Source organism: Schistocerca americana, chromosome 7 (genome assembly GCF_021461395.2).
Source record: "Schistocerca americana isolate TAMUIC-IGC-003095 chromosome 7, iqSchAmer2.1, whole genome shotgun sequence".
Classification (NCBI taxonomy): Eukaryota; Metazoa; Arthropoda; class Insecta; order Orthoptera; family Acrididae; genus Schistocerca; species Schistocerca americana.
Window position 1 is genome coordinate 379487376 of NC_060125.1, and position 21055 is coordinate 379508430.

Below are 21055 nucleotides of genomic sequence, written 5' to 3' on the forward strand. Positions count from 1 at the left end.
CGGTAGTATGACTAGGAGTATTGTAGGTACTAATGCTAGATTTTTTTTTCGAATAAAGTTTTAAAAAGTTCTTGCTCAGAGTTCGTGCATCACTCTCGCAGTAACGGTCCAATGCCTACGTCTGGCTAGAGACAAACTGATGCGATTATTAGCAGAGGGCATCGTTCTATAAAAAGACACAACAGATTCCTGTCACCCATCCCATTCCAGGTAGTCTCAAACATTAGTAGATCAGAACCTTTTGTGGAATGGGCATATATTCGTTGGATGTTTTTCGCTCCTCTAAATTTAATAAACCGCTAGAAAGATAAAATATTTCACCACTCTCAAGACTTAGCCATTCTCTTAACCACAAATCACATTCTCAGTACTCTGTTAACCACACATTCTCAGAACCTAACACAGAAAATATGTAGTTGACAGTAAAACAGCATGCTTTTTCAGTCCAGTTGACTAGAGCGCCCTTTGTCTTTAATCTTTAACGGGAAAGTGCCGTTTCGTGTACAATGTTTTGTTTGTTAATATGCTTCGGAGTGCCACTTAAAGGTTAGACCACGAGCGCATTGTCACTTTACGTCAAGAACTAGAATATACCTCTCAGACTATTCAGCAGGTCTTAGGAGACACACGACACTGAAGCTCTCCTTCTCAGAGGTTGCCCGCGGTCAACAACACCAGCTGACGACGTTTACTACAAACTAAGGCTCAAGGTGGCACGAGGAGAACGCAACACAACCACGCGCTAGCTTTCTGGAGACAATGATAGTGTTCGTCAACCCAGACAGCATGCAATCGTCTTCACCTACGTCTACGCTGCAATTAACCCATAAGTAAGTAAGTAAGTAGGGTTCATCGAACCAGAACCACAATCACACTGTTTCACTACCGCACCCTCGAAAAAGGTGTGGGAAGAAAGAGCACATCAGTCTTCCCGAGTGAACTCTGATTTCTCTTCTTCTAACTACATTGATCAGTTTTCCCTACGCACATGGGCGTCAACAGAGTATTTTCGCATTTGATGGAGAAAGCTGGCGATACAAATTTCGTGAAAAGATCTTGCTGCAACGAAAAACGCCTTTGTTCTAATGACTGCCTGCGCAACTCGCGTGTTATATCCGATATACTCTCTCCTCTATTTCGCAACAGTTCACTACACCTGCCCTTCTTTGACTTTACTGATGTCTTCCGACAATCCTGTCTGGTAGTCATCCCATACCGCACGGACACGCGGGCCGGCCGAAGTGGCCGTGCGGTTAAAGGCGCTGCAGTCTGGAACCGCAAGACCGCTACGGTCGCAGGTTCGAATCCTGCCTCGGGCATGGATGTTTGTGATGTCCTTAGGTTAGTTAGGTTTAACTAGTTCTAAGTTCTAGGGGACTAATGACCTCAGCAGTTGAGTCCCATAGTGCTCAGAGCCATTTGAACCATTTTGAACGGACACGCGTAGCTTAGGCAGTGTCTTTAGTGGGTTCGTTGCCTCGTCTAATTGTCCTGAATATAAAAAGGCAGTTTTTGGTTCTCCTTCCCCATAACATTTTCTCTGCGATCGTTCCAATTTACGTTCTACGCAGTTGTAATCAGGATATTTAGCTGAATCGGGGACTTATCGTGTAACCGAAAGGTAATGCATTCCGTTTAGTACTCACGCGGATGAACACACAGTTTTCAGTTTTTGAAATCGATTGCCACTTTTCGCAGGATACAGACATCTTTCTCGGTTCACTTGCCACGTCAAATACAGATAAAATTCCAACCTTTCGATAAGATCCAGCATCATTATCAGGGACTAAACCTGACTGTCGTGAATTGGCAAGATTCCCAGTCTTATACAACCCCCCCCCCCCCCCCCCCCCAGAACGGCATGCGATTGTCTGGATTACGTCATTATAGCGCGCACAGAGCTGGTGCGCTCTATGTCCGCAGACTTTCTTTGCTTACACTCTCTAACGTTGCTTGAATCGCTATCCATCGCATCATGCGGTGAACTAAGTGAATTATTCGTTTTATCCTTGTCAAGTGCACGCTTCCATGCATTGCGAAGGACATAGCAGGTGTCTCTACTGAAGTTGTTTTCACAAAGTCTGTTTTCAACAGCTTCTCTGATCACAAAGTCCCATTAGTTCGAAGCGTGAGCCACTATTCTAATTTGGTTAAACAAGATCTTGTGTCACCACTGATTTATCCAAATGCTTGTACGTAAGTTGTTGGTGATGTTTGCTCCAACGATCAGCAACCGTCCGTATAGATTGGCCCACGTGAATCTTGCTACCCTCACAGGGAATGTTACAAATTCCCGGCGCTGTTAACCCGAGGCTATCTTTAACTGGTCGCAACATTTCTTTAATTTTTCTGGGAGGCAGGAAGAGTGGTCTGATTCCTTGCCTGTTTAGGACTTCACTTATCTTGATAGATGTTGCACTGCAGAATAGAAGCCGCGCCATGTGTTGGTCCTGATGCTTCTGAACACCGTCGTGCATAATCTTGGAACCGAGGTGATCCATATACGAAACACTTCTGGCTCTGTTACTAAGTTCTTCAGAGCAGCTCTTTTCTGAGGTGGTTTGTGAAAGCTTCAGATACAGATCCGTGTCAGTCGGTTTTCTGTACACATATTGGTTGAGTCGTCCGTCTGATACCCATGACTGTTCGATCAGTCATTTAGCACTTAGCAGTTCATGAAAGAGTGCGCTTGGCAAGCAGAAACAAAAAAAAAAAAAAAAAAAAAGAAACACAGAGTAATACGGTACTTCCCGAAGTTCACCTCCTGCTGCAACGCGTGGCACTGTAACAACGCTTGATAGAGAGCGCGAGTGAAGTTTATGTACGTAGAGCGTGCCACCTCTGTAAGCGCCAGTCGACCGGATGCCGTTCTTAGGATATAAAAGAGGGAACCTTGCCAGCTCACGAAAGTCAGTTTCAGTCCCTGACGAACATGATGGTGAATATAATCGTAACATTGGAATTTTATCCGAGTTTGACGCGGCAAGTGAACCGAGAAATTTTTAAGCACGGTCGCTGCTGCGAGAAACTTCGTAGCCATACAGCTATCTTGTGTATATCATTTTTGAATTGATCTTCACCTTCTGATGGCTTTACTAAACGGTAATTGGCAGCATTGTCTCCAAATAATCTAAGATTACTGTTCAGATTATCTTCTCATTTACATACGTTATGAACCGCACAGGGCCTTAACGCTTCTTTGGGGAACGTTCAACTCGATGATCCTAGTACTACTTCATAACAATAAAGAGTGATTCACGACGAGCGAGATCCTCTGAATCCGAATTTTGTGAATAGATCATTTTGTTCGAGGTAATACGTAATTTTCGAACACGGTAGAGGTCTATATAATTCAAAATCCTACTGCAAACCAACGTCAGTGACATGGAACCGTAATTCAGACAATTATTCCTATTTCCTTTCTTATGTACTGGCGTGACTTGTACAATTGTGCAGTCTTTAGGTAAGAATCTTTCGTCGCGTGAGCGGTAGTATATTGTGGCAAGGTATGGGGCTATTATATAGGCGTAATCTGAAAGGAACCTAATCCAGTCAGTGAGTGTGGCCTCTTGGATTTCATTAAGGTTAACTGTTGAGGCCCTAGTACTGTGACGCGCGAAGAAGGGGTACAAGAGATACGAACGGGTTATTACAAAGTCGGGATTTCTTCACCAGGGAGTGAAGGATTTTTCTGAAGCATAACGATGGTTGTAGAATAGTCTGGAGTCGGCTCTGTGCCAATGTAGCTCTCAGGACTACATGACACGAGTGCAGCCAGGAGAGGGTTCAAATGGTCTAAATGGTTCTGAGCACTATGGGACTTAACATCTGTGGTCATCAGTTCCCTAGAACTTAGAAGTACTTAAACCTACCTAACCTAAGGACATCACACACATCCATGCCCGAGGCAGGATTCGAACCTGCGACCGTAGTGGTCACGCGGTTCCAGACGGAAGCGCCTAGAACCGCACGGCCACATCGGCCGGCCAGCCAGGAGATGGGTCAGTGACATACCGGGCTTGTACCATGTACAGATGTCGGATGCTTGTCATGGCTATCGGGAATAAATGAGGACTGTGCAGTATCAGGATGGAATCTACCAGCCCTGCAATCAACATTTCCGTGATGCACCTTTTCTTTCGAGAGCACACCACAGCCATCTCTTGAGTGTTTTCCTGTAGGGGGCAGGAATCAGCAGAGAGGAATGGCATGCAGTATCTGCTGACATGAAGCCGACTGTGTGACACCATTAGAAACTAGAGTTTTGTCGTCACACTCTCGTTCACGCTGTTCCAGTTCGCCTGCCCCTAGGTGGGCAGCCAGGCACTCACAGATTCAGTTGTGCTGGGATGGGTAAACAGCTGAAGCTGGCAGGTCATAGCACGTGTGACAGTTTTGTTCTGGCTGAACACACGCGCGCAGTGTTGACCAAGTTGTTCGCACATGCGGAGAATGCGTGGAACAGAGCCACCTGGTGAGCAGCCTGTACTGAAATCGAGATGCCACATACCCAGAATGCGTGGAACAGAGTCACCTGGTGCGTTGCCTATACTTTAGTCGAGATACTGTAAGAATATCTTCGACAATTGCCGTGGGCTGGGCATGACAGCTTCGAGCGCGTGTTTCAGCCAATCACGTAACTGGAGCTTGTCTCTGTGTGAATGTTTCATTGTCGCCAGAGTTCTGTAGAAGGTCGTTGTATTCTCCTGGCAAGAGAGTTGCCCGCCATTAGGGACCTTGTTACGCCCTCTAGACCACAGCGAGAGTTGAGGGGTACCCGGCAGTGCACGCGGCCTCTCGGGCAGTGTTAGTACAGACTGCTCTAAGTGGCCTCAGAAAGAGTCGCCGACGAAGAGTGGGACGGAACTGACCAGCAGCGTCTCGACTACAACGAGGACAGCATGCCAAGGAGTAGCTGACTATGTTACGAGGAGCTTTCAATAAGTAGTACAACACATTTTTTTCTATAAGCACGTTGACTTTATTCAGGATTCCAATACAGCCTATTATTCCCCACTCTTTTCGCTACAAAACTCTATTTTTCAACGTAATCTCTGATGAGAACGACGGTCTTACCCCATCGTACTGGGAGGACCTATATGACCGCAATGCTAGTACTCTACTGGTCGACGTTGGAACTAACGTCTTGCTCCATCAATAACCTCCCCATCATCCACGTTCTGATTCCCGTTGAGTGCACTCTTCACTGGGCCAAACAGATGAAAGTCGGAAAGTGCTATAGGGTGGATGAGGAATAACAGACCAGTAAGTTTCGTGAGCTACTCTTGCGTTCACAGACTAGGGTCCGGCGTTGCATTGTGGTGGATAAGGGCAAGTTCGTTTGCATTTTTGTGGCGACAGACATGCTGATGTCTGTTCTTCAGTTGCATGAAGACAGCGCAATACACTTCAGAGTTGATCGTTGCACCATGAGGAAGGACATCAAACAGAATAACCCCTCCAGAGTCTCAGAACCTCGCCAATATCTCTTTACCAGCTGAGGTTGCGGCTTTGGACTTTTCTTTTGGTGGGGAGGTTGAGTGGCGCCACTCCATGGATTTGTTTCCGGTTGGAAGTGATGAACTCATGTGTCATCGCCTGTGACGATGTTCAATAAAAAGTTGCCACCATCAGCCTCTTTAAGCGCAAACACTTACGCACAGATCGTCCATAGTAGCTATTTATGATCTTCTGTCAGGTGGCGTGAAACCGAGCAGGCACACACATCTTTCACTATCCCAGCTGTTAGACGAATAGGGGTCACAACTGCCGGCAGGCGGGAGATCGGACTGGTTGGCGGCACCTTTTTGCGATGTTGACAGATGTCTGGCCCTATACTCATGGTGCTTTTGTTCTCTGCCAGGACTCTGCACATATTCTGCAAGCGCCTATGAATATCTGTGATGCTGTGGTTTTCCACCAAAAGAAACGTAATTATAGCTGTCTGCTTGGAAAGCACCTCAGCTACATACGCTATTTTGGCCGCCACCAATAGGAACGTGAATCTACAAGGACTGAAGCGGGAATATTCGACAAGATTGACAGAAAAAAAATATGTCGCATTACTGATTGAACGCCCCTCGAACGATTCATGGCGCGGAGCATCACAGTATTTAATGTTACTCCACAGATATCAGAGATGACCACTTTACAAAGATTGCTATATTTTTGTTACTTCTTAATTTTTATATCACAGTAAAGCTATTTCTTCAGTTTTATAACGCTTAAGCTTTCATTCCCATTTCCCACCGCCGGGGAGGGCCATGACACACATGGATAAATATACAAGTGAGACAAAACATTTTTGATCACTTGGAAAACGTCATATTTCAGAATCCACGAAGAGCTACAGATTAAATATTTATTAACTTCTTTATTAACACCTTCAGGAATCATACAATTATTTACAACAGCCTGCATCACAACGTTCTTACTGTTATCGTCATTACAACGCAGGGACATAAAATGGCTTTTATTTCAAGTGACGGCACCATATAGGCAGTTCTAAATAATTTGATGGTATCTGAAGATAACCAGATGATCGAAACGAGGAGTTAATGGCGAACTATTTTATCAGACGCCGCGAGGGGTAGCCGAGCGGTCTGAGGCGCCTTGTCACGGCCCGCGCAGATACCCCCGTCGGAGGTTCGAGTCCTCCCTCGGGCATGGACGTGTGTGTTGTCTTTAGCGTAAGTTAGTTTAAGTTAGATGAAGTTGTGCGTAAGCTTAGGGACGGATGACCTCAGCAGTTTGGTCCCATAAGACCTTACCTCAAATTTCCCCAATTTTTTTTATTTTATCAGACGCTCTTTGTGTTTCTGAAATATGACCTTTCCTTCCTAAAGCTTAGGAGCTTTGGGGAATCAGCTACACAAAAAGGTTTTGGAGAATTTAGTAACGGTAGAAGCAGTGGATTTGTGGCTTACCTGGCAGGTCGGTGGTGTGCACGCCGGCCTCCTCGTGGCCGATGAGGCTCCACTTGTCATCGGCGGGGGCGGGCGTCCGCCTGCAGGCGCGGGAGGCGCAGTCGGCCAGCAGGTAGAGCGCGGGCGTGGCGAGCGCCAGCAACGTCAGCGCCACCAGAGCGTACAGAGAGGCCCAGGGCAGCGCCGGCCACTGGCCGCGGGCCGGCGGGGGCGGCGGGGGCGGCGCGGGCCTGCCCGACGCGGGGGCGGCCTCGGGGGCGGACAGCTCGCGACGCACGGCGGGCGCGCTCACGCCGCTCGTGTCCAGCCGCAGGGGCTCGCTGTGCGACAGCGACCGCGAGTGCCACATCAGCTCCACCTGCCGGGCAGCGAACACGCTCGCTCAGGAGGGAGAACAGCGCCAAAGTACGGCTTAACAAAGGAAAAAGTCTGTCTAGGATATTAACAACCAAGATTTAAACTTAGTGCAGGATTCATAGGTCCAGTACGTCTTTGCTGCTGTGATATACCTGAGTGTAGAGAAAATCCCACCTCAGACCATGCTTTACCAGCCAGGAGGAAGAAGGGACGTAGGAAGACCCAGAACGGTAGCAGTGAAAAGTGAAGACGGAACACTTCAAGGGCAGAAGAAGACAAGTCTATTGGTCCGGTCATCCTCCACAGCACGTGCTATTGGTTCATGACGTCCTGCCCGAGGGTTCTCACCCAATGCATCGACAGACAACTGAACCAGCACTTACTTTCGGTTAGCCAATGTGGCTTTCGTCCAAATTTCTCCTCCGATGACCGACCTTGCTATCTCACACTACTTCTATCGCATAAGCTTAGGAACCAACAATTTGCAATATCCGGCGCCTTGCTCTCGAAAATAACTATGACTGTGTTGCCTTTTTTTTGTTTTTTCTCTATTGTATTTCGATTCCCCCCCCCCCCCCCCCGTCCTCCCAGAGGGGGAGAGGCGGGCTGGCAGCAGCGTAATACGCTGGACGACCTGTGGGGACAGGGCTGGGCAGTGATGGTGGATGGCTTTGGTAGAGACATGGGTGGCGACAGCGTCAGGTAAGATCTGGTGGAGGAAGGCAGCAGTTCAGGAGATGTCAAATGGAGATTGGAGGGTAGGGTCATTGCGTTCGACCTGGGTGTGTATGCCCGGTAGGCATCACAATTGACGCGGGAGTAGGAGGAATGTCAGGGCGAGGAATGGGGCGGGGATAGCGACCATCACTGTGGTGATGTTTCATTCTCCTCTTAAAACTCCAGACATATGCATTTACAACTAACCATGTCTGTCTCATTCATTCCTTTCTATCGAACAACCTATTCTTTCCAAAGCATCTACCCTATTGAAGGTATATCTCAAAGCTCTCTCCTACACTATGTGATCATAGGTATCCGGACATCCACAAAAACTTACGTTTTTCATATTAGGTGCATTGTGCTGCCACCTACTGCCAGGTACTGCACATCAGCCACCTCAGTAGCCATGAGACATCGTGAGAGAGCAGAATGGGGCACTCCGAGGAACTCACGGACTTCGAATGTGGTCAGGTGATTGGGTGTCACTTGTGTCATCGTCTGTACGTGAGCTTCCCACATTCAAATGATTCAAATGGCTCTGAGCACTATGGGACCTAACATCTGAGGTCATCAGTCGCCTACAACTTAGAACTAATTAAACCTAACTAATCTAAGGACATCATACATAGCCATGCCCGAGGCAGGATTCGAATCTGCGACAGTAGCAGTCGCGCGGTTCCGGACTGAAACGCGTAGAACCGCTCGGCCACCGCAGCCGGCGCTTTCCTCATTCATAAACATTTCAATGTCCACTGTTTCTGATGTGATAGTGAAGTGCAAACGTGAAGAGACACGTAATCCTCGTCTGTAGACTGACAGAGACCGAGGACAACTAGGACTTCATAGCCGAACGGCTGCTCATAAGCCACACATCACGCCGGTAAATGCCGAACGACGGCTCGCTTGGTGTAAGGAGCGTAATCATTGGACGATTGAACAGTGGAAAAACGTTGTATGGGGTGACGAATCACGGTACACAATGTGGCGATGCGATGGCAAGATGTGGATAGGGCGAATGCGCGTTGAACGTCATCTACTAGCGTGTATAGTGCCATCAGTGAAATTCGGAGGCGGTGGTGTTATGGTGTGGTCGTGTTTTGCACCCCTTGTCGTTTTGCGTGGCACTATCACAGCACAGGCCTACAATGATTTTTTAAGCATCTTCTTGGTTCCCACTGTAGAAGAGCAATTCACTGATGGTGACTGGATCTTTCAACACGATCGAGCACCTGTTCATAATGCGCGGCCTGTGGCGGGGTGGTTACACGACAATAACAACCCTGTAATGGACTGGCCTGCACAAAGTCCTGACCGGAATCCCATAGAACATCTTTGGGATGTTTTGGAATGCCTACTTCGTGCGAGCCCTTACCGACCGTCATCGATACCTCTTCTCAGTGCGGCACTCCATGAAGAATGGGCTGCCATTCACCAAGAAACCTTCTAGCACCTGATTGAAAGTATGCCTGCGGGAGTGGAAGCTGTCATCAAGGGTAAGGGTGGGCCAACACAGTACTGAATTCCAGCATTACCGATGGAGGGCGTCACTAACTTTTAAGTCATTTTCAGCCTGGTGTCCCGATACTTTTGATCACATAGTGTATATTCTCTACATTGCTGATATGCCAAAAATCACTCCATGTAGTCCACATCATTCAGTATGTTTATAATGCTGCTTTCCTAGCCCCTTGCCCAACACTTCAGAAATCCTAACGACCTCTCCAACTCCATCGTAATCAGATTTCCTCCTGGAGAACTGGTGGCTCCAGAAATAAAACCCTCCAAAATGCTGGTAGTAATTGTGGAATTAACCATTCATACCATTCATACCTTGGGTGTGAAGGATACCTTGAGGATGCTACTTCCCAGTATACATAGTAACAATAGTGAAGTATGAGAAAATGGTTGAGACGTGGTGTGTTTCAATATCTTGCATTACGCTCCAGAAGTGCTTATATTTTTCCAGAGATAGCGGGTGCGAAGCATGGTCCATGGAGGAGGAGGGAAGCGTCGGCGACATTGAGACGGTTTCGGAGTGACGACGGGAGGACGAGGGTGGCTTAACAGCGACAGAGAGTAACGGTCGGCTCCGTCTGTATTGTGGTCACGTGGTCCCATTCTGTGGATCCTGAGATCTGTGCGTGGTATGTAGCCCCAGTGCCTGGGGAACGCTTCGGTGGTGGTTAGAGAACGCAACGTAAATGGATCAAGGTGGAATCGCCTGGCCAGCAGAAAGACATTGCTTTCAGCATTATTCCGGATGAGCAGCTCTGACAACTTTCCTCACCATTAACATTTCGTGTTCGCTGTCTAAAAGTCTGTGCAATATCACTGTAAGCGGTATGCTTGTTTCATCTGAGACCATCTGCACTATGGTCACTCCACCCCGTTTCGATTTGTGCTCGGAACTAGTAATTTCGTCTCGCCGAGGATTTGAAAGTACAAGTATTAAAAATAGGATTGCGATCACTACTCGGCCTTCCTAGCTTTAAGTGCCACTAATGTGTACATTTCTAAGGAGTGTTAAAGTTTAGTGTTATTTTTTTCTAAGACCACTGCTGTGCATCGTAATGTGTGTTTCCCTAATGATTAATGTCATGAGGAAATTTTGCTGGTTGTTTATTCTATTGGGAATAAGCTTCGAAAACACCTTTGTGTCCCGACCCTGCGCTGCATGCGGCTGCTCACGTTCTGTTTATCACGCTGGAGCCCCAAATTATTGTCACCACATGTTTGCCATGTTTGCCGTTTTTAGGCGGTTTTTTACAAAGTATTCATTGAGCTCTTTTAAGGTATTTTACTGAACTATTACACTGTGTTGCGTTGTCGGTTAACCAGCTATTACGCCAGCGTCCATGACTGTAAGTTCCATTAGGAATTAATAGCCGTTTTTTTTTCTTTAGAGTATTTCGTGGCATGTTTATACTTACCAAGAGTACTGAGCTTCTCCCTTCGTTTAAATTAATCATCGTTTGTATGATCGTGTTGTTTCGCCAAATGTTGTGCCAATCTTTTATGGGAGGAGCATTCACCCATATTTGACACCTGCATCTTACTTAGAACATTTTGCTTTGTTAAGTTTTGAAAAGGTTACGGCACCGCCCTCGAGTTAAAAAGTTAGTTATTGCACTGTGTTGCAGGGTGAGAGAGCATGGTGTTAACCGCTCTATTGTGGGCTTCCGTAGTGATTTACCACAGTAGCTTCCTTGTCGTAAAATGTCTTAGCGCACTTCATTTGGCCAGTGAAATAATTCCAATTCCCACTTCCCCTGCACTTTTGTTGTTGGTTCCACCAGTGGGCTTACTGGGTGGCTCTGTAATACATTTGGATGCACACCATGTTAATTGTTTGTTCTGGACTGATATTTAAAGAAAGATGTCAGGGTTCTTGTGTTGTTCATTCTTTAGTCACTTGTATACTTGCGGCTCCCATTTGTGAGGTGTCCCATTGTGGCATGTCATCAGTCACTGGTGGCTCGTTGATAAGCAGAGTTCGTTATATGTGTGCATGCTTCCGCTCCAGTTAAGATGCTCCTTCACTGGTAATATGCAGTGATGATTCATAATTTGTTAGGCTGTTACACGTCTCTGAACAATTTGTTCTAAAATAAGAATTAACGATTTCTAGTAACTTTCCTTAAGGCAAATTTGTTATTTGTTCAGACAACTGTTGACTTCTTTAAATAATTTGTTCAAATCAAAGATTAATACTGTTGTAATTAACCATAAAACAGGCATTTATATGGCCCTTCAACATGTGACCGCAAACTGGGTGAATGTCTTTATAATTGTTTCAAAGGAAAGGTCAATATTGTATATATTTGCCTGAGTACAATATTTAATCAAAGCAATTAAACATTGGTTGAGTCACGGATGATGTTCAGTACCCTGTTGTCCCAGTGCTTCTGATCCCATGGCAACCAGGCACAGAACCTGTGTACCGGTGGAGTTGTGGTATGTGACGTTTTTGCGCATAATAAAATCCAAATGCGGAAGTATGTCCTCACTGTCAGATGTGAAAAGATGGTTATCAGCAAAAAGTGTTGTCATTAGTTTATTTCGTTGGTTAAAGTGTTCTTCCTGCAGTGCGGTATTTACTGGGCTTCCAGGCACATTGCGAATTTTATTTTAAAGGTATCTTCATTGGACTTTTTTCTGGAGTAATACAACAACAAAAATAAAAATATGTACATATAATATTGAATAACAGGGAAAATTGTGCTGCGACTATGTCGCATCTCATTTTGTGGACCTAGCTACAGTAGCTATCAAGACGTTTTCCTGATAGGCCTACTTAACATGATCGCCAATTCGGTCAGTGCTTTTTTTTATTTTATTGGTATATACAATCAGTTCATGCTTACAAACCTCCCTTACCACTGAAGGCGTCAATTTATCTTTTTCCAGATTTTTTTGTAAGCAAATTAGAACAGAGAATTCATTCCCATTACCGATAACACCGTATCGTGGCAGGAAAGTATCTCTGTCTTACGTTAGAAAAACAGTTTCTGCATAAACCACCACACACACACACACACACACACACACACACACACACACACACACACGCACACACACACACAGCCAAACCCAAATTGACATTTTAACAAGAATTATATGGGCAAGAGTATCAAAAGACACCAAACGTACACTGTGGTTTGTTTGAGCCAGCTATCGAATTTGTGATTTGACGTCTTCAGTAAAGTCTGAGAAACAGTGAAAGTGCTATAGTTTAACATTTTGGTTTGAGAGTTCGGAATGGGTGGGCGGGGAGGCGCAGGGCGGCGCAGCTGGAGTGGAGGAATATATACTATTCTTTACAATCGCTCCCAGAAGCCCCCACATAAACTGCTTGCTTACAGTGCTCATATTTCTTAGGTGAACTCTATGAAATACGAGGGTGAGTCAAATGAAAACCTTAAATATTTTTTAAAATATTATTTATTGTGCAGAAGTGGTACAAAGCTGTATCAATTTTCAACAATCTCCCCAGGCTCAATGCAAGTCCTCCAGCGCTTACAAAGTGCACAAAATTCCTTTAGAAAAAAAATTATTTTGCTAGTACGTGCAACCACTCATACACCGCGTGGCGTACCTCTTCATTAGAACGGAACTTCTTTCCTCCCATTGCGTCTTAGAGTGGTTTAGACATATGGGATTCACTTGGGGCAAGGTCTGGTGAGTATGGTGGATGAGGAAGACACTCAAAATGCAGGTCTGTGATTGTTGCAACTATTCGGGCAGTGTGGGGCCTTGCATGTTCATGTTGCAAAAGGACACCTGCTGACAGCAATCTACGTCGCTTTTACTTGATTGCAGGCCGCAGATGATTTTTTAGGAGATCTGTGTATGCTGCACTGGTGACAGTGGTCCCTCTAGGCATGTAATGCTCCAAAATGACGCCTTTTTCGTCCCAAAAGAGAGTCAGCATAACCTTCCCTGCTGGTGGTTCTGTTCGAAACTTCTTTGGTTTTGGTGATGAGGAATGTCGCCATTCCTTGTTCGCTTTCTTCGTTTCCGGTTGGTGGAAGTGAACCAAGGTTTCGTCCTCATTAAGGATTCGTGCAAGGAAGCCATCACCTTTTCGTTAAAAGCGCCGAAGAAGTTCTTCACAAGCATCAACACGTCGTTCTCTCATTTCAAGAGTCAGCTGCCGTGGCACCCATCTTGCAGAAACTTTGTGAAACTGGAGCACATCATGCACATTTCGTGTGCTGACCCATGACTAATCTGTAAACATGCTGCAATGTCACTCAATGTCACACGGCAGTTTTCCTTCACTATGGCTTCAACTGCGGCAATATTCTGTGGAGTCACAACTCGTTGTGCCTGACCTGCACGAAGAGCATCTTTCACTGAAGTCATTCACACCATTTGCGAACTTCCTACTCCATTCGTAGACTTGCTGCTGTGACAAACATGCGCCACCGTACTGAACCTTCATTCGTCGATGAATTTCAGTAGGTTTCACAGCTTCACTACGCAAAAACCGAATAACAGAGCGCTGTTCTTCCCAGGTGCAAGTCGTAAGTGGGGCGGCCATCTTTATACTGATGCTGCGACGGTACGTGTGCATCTGCACTATGCTGCCACCTACTCGCCATTCTGCACGCTGTCTGTAGCACGCTAACCAAGTTACAGGATAACGGCGCGAAATTTCGATTTGTTATTACAAATTTAAAGTTTTCATTTGACCCACCCTCGTATGATGTATGTTTGTAACAACAAGAAAAATTTACCCGAATGTGAAACACAGTGTCAGGCCAGAGAGAGAGCGTGACGCAGGAGGAGTCGGTGTAGAGGTTCCCAGTGATTCCTCCGCCGTCCACCTCCCACGTGACCAGGTACAGCGGGGAACCCCCGTCACGTCGCGCGGCCAGCAGGTCCTTGTCCGGCGCTCGCCATGACAGCTCCGCGATCACCAGCACTCCCTGGTGGATCACAGACAGCACCTCCACCGACCACACGCTGCCGTCCTGGAAAACAACACAAGCCACACATTCTCTCAGTCCACCTGTCATCTTACATAAGAATCAGTCGTGCCCACAAATAATCACTATGACCAAGGGCAGATAAACATAGACACTGATAATGCCGGTTTAAATTCCCTTCTCGTTCATTATCCTTTCTGTTTCTGATAACACTAAGTACCACTTCAAATTTACTATGATAATCAACAGACTTGTGAATCTTGTTTTTCTTTATTATTATTACTAGCGCCAGACATTATTATTGACCTCCCCAATGAACCATCATTGTTGTACTTGAATGATGTAAATTGAAACCAACAGCTGTGTTGTAATACAGACGTTTGTTCAAAACATGCTACCAGTTTCGACGCGAAAAAGCGTCATCTTCAGGCCCCAAGCGTAATCTGCCATCAACGTACGAACCACAATGACAAAGAGCAACGGAGTCTTCAAATGGAAACAGTAGAACCAATTAAGCGTGTTACATAAGCATGTGCAACCAAGAAAGTCACGAGTGCAGGCGGGGCCAAAATCAACTGAATTCTGCAACTTCCAGTAAAAAGCCCAGCAGTGGTTTGACGATTTATTGAGACCGTCATGAACAACTGTGTTGAAATAAGAATAAAAGTTGGGATTCATGGTGAAACAAAACTCAGGACTCAAATATTAAAAGATAGTTTATTATAATTATTAGCAGTTGCTAGTAGTATAGGTATTATGACAAAAAACTTTATACGTTCATACTTTAAAAAATACACATTTGTTCATTTGACTTCTGAATGCCCCGCAAAAACTCTTGCGGTGGTCGCATACCTTTGTCTGACGTGATGCGACAGTAAACCATCTATCAGAAGGTAAGGATCTTACGGTATCTTGTACGTTTCCTGTAAAGTATCGTTGACGAATAAATGTATCTGAAAATGGATTCCCCCAACTTGAAGAGCTCAGGAAACCGCTTCTGTCTACAGGAAGCAAAACAACTGACATGCGTCCAGGTTTACATGAAATGAAGTGTAGAAGATATTTGATTCATGTCGTTTACGTTTATAAGAAAGCCCGCAGTACAACCTTGACAGAAACACTTCTTTTGTATTTCATGTTTTCTGGTGTCCTGTCATTGCCTGCCTCCACATGTGACCTCGTTATACAAAACCTGCAACATGGGGAGTCGCGACAGCTTGTAGGAATGTCTGGGGGCGCCGAAGCTACAGTTGGACAACCAACACTGCCTGCTTAGCACGCTGTCATTGAGAAGTCATATGCTTTCCGCCAGGAATTAGCTACTGGTGTTGCGCATACGCACAGAGGGCTTTCCTCTAAAGGTGCTCCTCGTTTGACACCAGATACCTCGTGGTGCGAACATAGCAGGTAGAAGTACGCTGGCAAATCAGTTAACTAAACGAAATTTTGTTCTGCTCCATACGTAAATAAGGAAATGCTACTTTCCCTGTAAGTTACTTACGTTGGTTCAGTGGACAGCTGTGATCATAGCGATACTTTATTATAAGTTACCCCTTGTCCGTATCCACCAGGGACGAAAATAGCAGAAAACTCTGAAAAGAATGAAACTGCGGAGATCATGTGCAGAACGCAGGTGCCCTGCGGAGGCAACTATCACAGCGGACGAAAGATTTGCGAGTGCATAAACCATTTTAAAAGTGTTCAGTCTGCCAGATGGAAAAATCGCCTTAAAAGTGCAGAAAGAGCATTCGGATACGTCATTTACTTCGAAAATGAACAAGAATTTCGTGTCATTTGAGCTCATGATTTGTGATTATCGTCTGGGCAGGACTGTTGATACTACGCATCAGTTGAGCAACTATCACCGTTGACCATTTTCAACTGTCTATGAATCTCATAACCTATCATCTAGTTCGTTCGTTGTGTATCATATTAAAAAGACGAACGATAACGTTTCAAAAATGTGTAAATCACATTTAAGGCGTTGCGAAGAGGGAGGATAATTTCTCAGTTGCACTGTGATCGTTAATGAGACGTGTGTCCAGCGTTACGAATCAGAATAAGTAGCAGCGCATGGTGTGGTAACATGCGTCTTCGGTTATATAAAAAAATTAGAAAGGCAACCTTCTGTAAAAAAGTTTATAATGACAATGTTTCTATTGATTGTGCTCTTGATACAGCTTTAATGAAGTTTTGAAGCAACTCTACGTAAGACTGTAAGGTACTGTGGAAGTATTCTATAATGAGCGAACAGTTTCGATCAAAGACAATTTTCCAGCACCACTCAGGTTAGCAACAAGAGTCACACTCGAATACAATGACGGCAAAAAAAGGACCACAGTGTCGAAAAGTCGACTGTGCCTTTTCCTATCTTCTTTTTAACATTCTGTTCTTTAGACGTCATCGTATTCTGTTATAACTCTTGCTGTTAATCGAAGTTGTGATGGAGGACATTCTTTGGAACCGGTCGCTTATTAAAGAAATTTTTAAGAGCACCTTACGGTATTATATGGTGCCATTTCTAAAACACTCTTAAAGGCCATACAGTAAAGAGCGAAAGCGACTATTAGCTACTGCGAGGTCTGAAACCCAAAATCAGAGCAAAGACAAATCTCTCAAAAGGTGTAATTTTGCTTCAGTATGACGCTCCCTCAGCACATTCAAAATCTTGGTTTTCAGCTGCTGGAACATAAACGGTGTAGGTCTGAACTTGCTCCAACCAATTTCCACTTTTTTTTTGATCCGGTGAAGTAGCACCGTCGGATTACGAGACCATGCAAAGTTTTTTTCAGGACGGAATTGGGAAGCTTATCAAGTACATACAGGTTGGGGAGATTACGAAAATGACTGATGCTACTCACATTGTCATTTTCTCACTACTATTGCCTTTACTTTTTGAATTTCCCTTGTAAAATCTCTAAGAAATAACATCACGCAATTTCCTTTTCCATCTCGACTCCCTAATTTTGGAGAGACATCCTCACCTGCAGAGCGCACTTATTTTTCTGTTCGACACTCAAGTATCGTGAGAATTCGATAGCGTGCGAACATTCAGCAAACTTGTTGTTCCTTCACAGTTCTTGGTGTTTTCTTTGTAATTCACAGCTGAGAAAACACTAATTGAAACAGTGGTTTTACTTTTCCCATAAGGAATGACAACGACTGATACTGATTGCAACACAAGCAAATCATATTTGCCAACGCAGTACATTTTTCTGTCACATACCACTTGAACAACTCTTCTGGCCTTGTCGGGAGTCGTCTCGTAATCTTTTTCATCCTGACGTAATATCTGGTACTGGTTACTTTCTATACTAAGAGCTTCCCCAGATTGTCCGAGAAAACCAATAACAGCAGACGGAGAAGCAGGGGCTTGGTCACCAATCTTAAAGATAACGCTAGGCTACGCCCAGGCAACGGCACGCAAGCTGCACTCTGCAGATTGCGTTTTGGTTGTACTGAGGTATATGGCCTTCATCGATCGATTTACAGCATGTGTGTATGGTTGCGGGAAGTTTTCTTCGTGTATGAGACCAACCATATACTAAAACTCGCCAAAACTCAGGTTTCCGCTGTGGAGGAGAGCTACTACGCCCGTTTCTTCAGGTAAGCCATAGAGATTCACAAACATAAAAATACGAAACGACAAAAAGCCTTAAGGTATACGGTTCCTGGGTTTCCGAGTTTCAGCGAACGATTGTTGCTGGTAATAAAGGGAAAATCACAGTGCTAAGGACCAGGGAAAAGCCTTCAGATGTTGGTGCGATAGGTACGTATGAAGAGTGGAAATGGCTCGTTCAAATGGTTCAAATGGCTCTGAGCACTATGGGACTTAACATCTGTGGTCATCAGTCCCCTAGAACTTAGAACTAAGTAAACCTAACTAGCCTAAGGACCTCACACACATCCATGCCCGAGGCAGGATTCGAACCTGGGACGTAGCGGCCACGCGGTTCCAGACTGAAGCGCCTTTAACCGCACAGTGAGTGGAAATGTAGAACGTTCTAAAAGCCATTTCTTCGTAAAACGCATGTTCAGTGCTGTTATGTTCTCGATAATCTGTTGTATGTCCCGAGCCTTGATGCAGCTGGCAAACGAAGGAGAAAGACATTGAAACATACATTAAAGGATGGCGCCTGGTCTTTATGTCAAGCTATGTATACCTCTGAAGTTTCAAAATTTAAAAGATAATGAGTGGTTTCTGTTGACCACACATTTCTACAAGGTGGGGCGAATAAAAGCGGCCCAGACGAGTGGATACAAATTGTGTGAGAGTTTACGGAGAAGACCTACAGCTACGTCCAACAGGATGCCATGATGGAGTCGTTAGCAGAGGTCAGACTGGTCGCGGCTCTAGATGCCCACCCGGCCCACCTAAACTGTCAGTCTGCGATTACTTTGTGTGGGAGATCCTCATAGTGTTGAAGAACTGAAGTAGAACATTTCGGATGAGATTGGAGCAGTTCCAGCAGTCCAGCTTCGATCCGCCTTCAGCAACTTGCTGACCATGGTCCACAAGTGTCAAGAGATGAATGACGGTCACTTTCAACATCTGCTATAGTCAGATTAGCACTGCATTATCCTTTGTCCTCCTGTGTTTCTTTGAACCCTGCAACTCTGTTCTCCGGGACACTTATTTGCGGCACCATGTGCAAGTGAAAAGCTTACTCTTTTTCTGTTGTGTTCTCACAACTACAACGCAATGTCTCTGTATGAATGGCACTTCGAATAAAAACATTCTTCCTGCTATTTTGTCGAAAACTAACATTTTGAGACCGTGGCTAAGTACAAAACACAAGCCGATCCTTGCAAGAGAACACCAATCAGCCAGTCCTTCTTTTCTTTTTTTACACAAATAGTGCCGTTACCGGTTCCGCACCGATAGCTTCATCTGCAAAAGGCTGTTCATGTGTATATTACGTCTGTTGTTGTTTACATTAGCTGTTGAAAAGAAACAAATGCAATATACACATAAACAGCCGTCTGAAGACGAAACTGTCGGTTCGAAACAGGTAACGGCGGTTTTTTGTAAGAAAAACAGCATTATTAAGAGTAGCTGGTTGCTGTTTTTTTCTTTGCAAGAATCAACCTGCAAAAAATTTCTTATTGACGACCTGTAAAAACTTTCCTATCGGCCGCTAAAATCAGTCAATTCCCTGATATGGCACTTAGAACGTTCTTAATTAAGTATTTATTTTCTAACTTCTTGTAATTTTTATACCGTAATGCGATGAATAGCATAATCCGAAGGTATCAGACAACCTTCTCAATTTTCTGAATGTAAATGAGTTACGTAAAAAGAAAAGTTCCCAAGCCAAGATCGCAGAAAAAAAGCATTTTGTTGGATCAACCGGTTTCGACAGGGCCAAGCAGTAGTCATCGAATCTTTTAATTTTCAGTTTTTACAACATATTAATCATCAGTGTTACTAATCGCTTCGCACTGCATGCGCTTTGTATTGCATTCAAAAGCATAAGATCCGATAATGACAGCCAGCATAGCATTTTGTTGGATCGACCGGTTTCGACAGGGCCAAGCAGTAGTCATCGAATCTTTTAATTTTCAGTTTTTACAACATATTAACCATCAGTGTTACTAATCGCTTCGTACTGCATGCGCTTTGTATTGCATTCAAAAGCATAAGATCCGATAATGACATCATAGCTCTGTCGAAACTGGTCATCCAATAAAATGCTTTTTTAGCGATCTTGGCTTACGAATTTGTCTTAGTTACCATACATCGCACATCGCCTCCAGAGTGTCCGTGTCAGGATCATACGAGGTGACTCCTATCGACGTTTGAAAAAAACCAGAAGCGAGTTAGATGCCGTTGCGACATATAGTTAAACAAGAATCACACGAAGCCGCAAAAGTGGATGACAAACGTTGAACATGTGACGTCACAAGATGACGTACCACGCCGCACGTTCAGCGGTTGGGCTTGTTGTGATCCTACATTCGCTTGTAGGGGGAAGTGCTACACGTCGCTGCATAACGGGGAAAATTTCGAACACCTTTTGTACATGGGATTGTTTGAAAAAGCAGAAGCCACAGAATTACTGTCCTCGCTGGAACCAGGTAAAATCTGTTCTTACTTTAAGTTTCTTTCCTTTTGTCACTCGTTTTTATTTTTTTCCAGACTTTTTTAGTGAAGGAAATAAGGCCATTTTGTGGTAACGACGGAATTCAGAAGCTTATACTCATTTACTTGTGACGCAATACGGTAGTTTTTTGTTGTACTGCACTTTTCAATAAACCAGCGGAGAACGTAAGATCGGCAGATGAAATAATCTCACCTAAATGTAAACACATACTTGTCTAAGTGAATGAGAAACTCACTGCCTGCCTGACGCAAGACTCGAACCGTGAGCCCTACGTGCTGAAGTAGCGCAAGTAGGCTCAGCGTCACACCGGCGTGAATACTAAAGTTGGGTTTGGATGATCAAGTGCTACAGACCGATAGGCTCAATCACTGAGAGTGTGGGGCCGTACGAATATGTTATCTGGCGACTTCACATGTTGAACGTCTGTCACCCGCTTTTGGAGTATTTCCTGACATCTGCGGCCCTGTGTTTCTTACATGAATTTACTTGTCCCGGGGTTATCTTTTTTTTCCCGGCA

General features: G+C 44.8%; 1 protein-coding gene across 2 annotated transcripts in view; it reads right to left on the reverse strand.

Annotated features, from left to right (window-relative positions):
* LOC124622042 overlaps positions 1-21055 on the reverse strand; it is a 171685-nt gene that overhangs the window by 2479 nt on the left and 148151 nt on the right. For both annotated transcript variants that reach the window (XM_047147601.1, XM_047147600.1), the window contains 2 exons: positions 14243-14479; positions 6927-7284 (listed from right to left, as the gene is read on the reverse strand). In XM_047147601.1, the coding sequence (XP_047003557.1) occupies positions 6927-7284; positions 14243-14479 (595 nt within the window). The remainder of the gene's footprint in view (positions 1-6926; positions 7285-14242; positions 14480-21055) is intronic.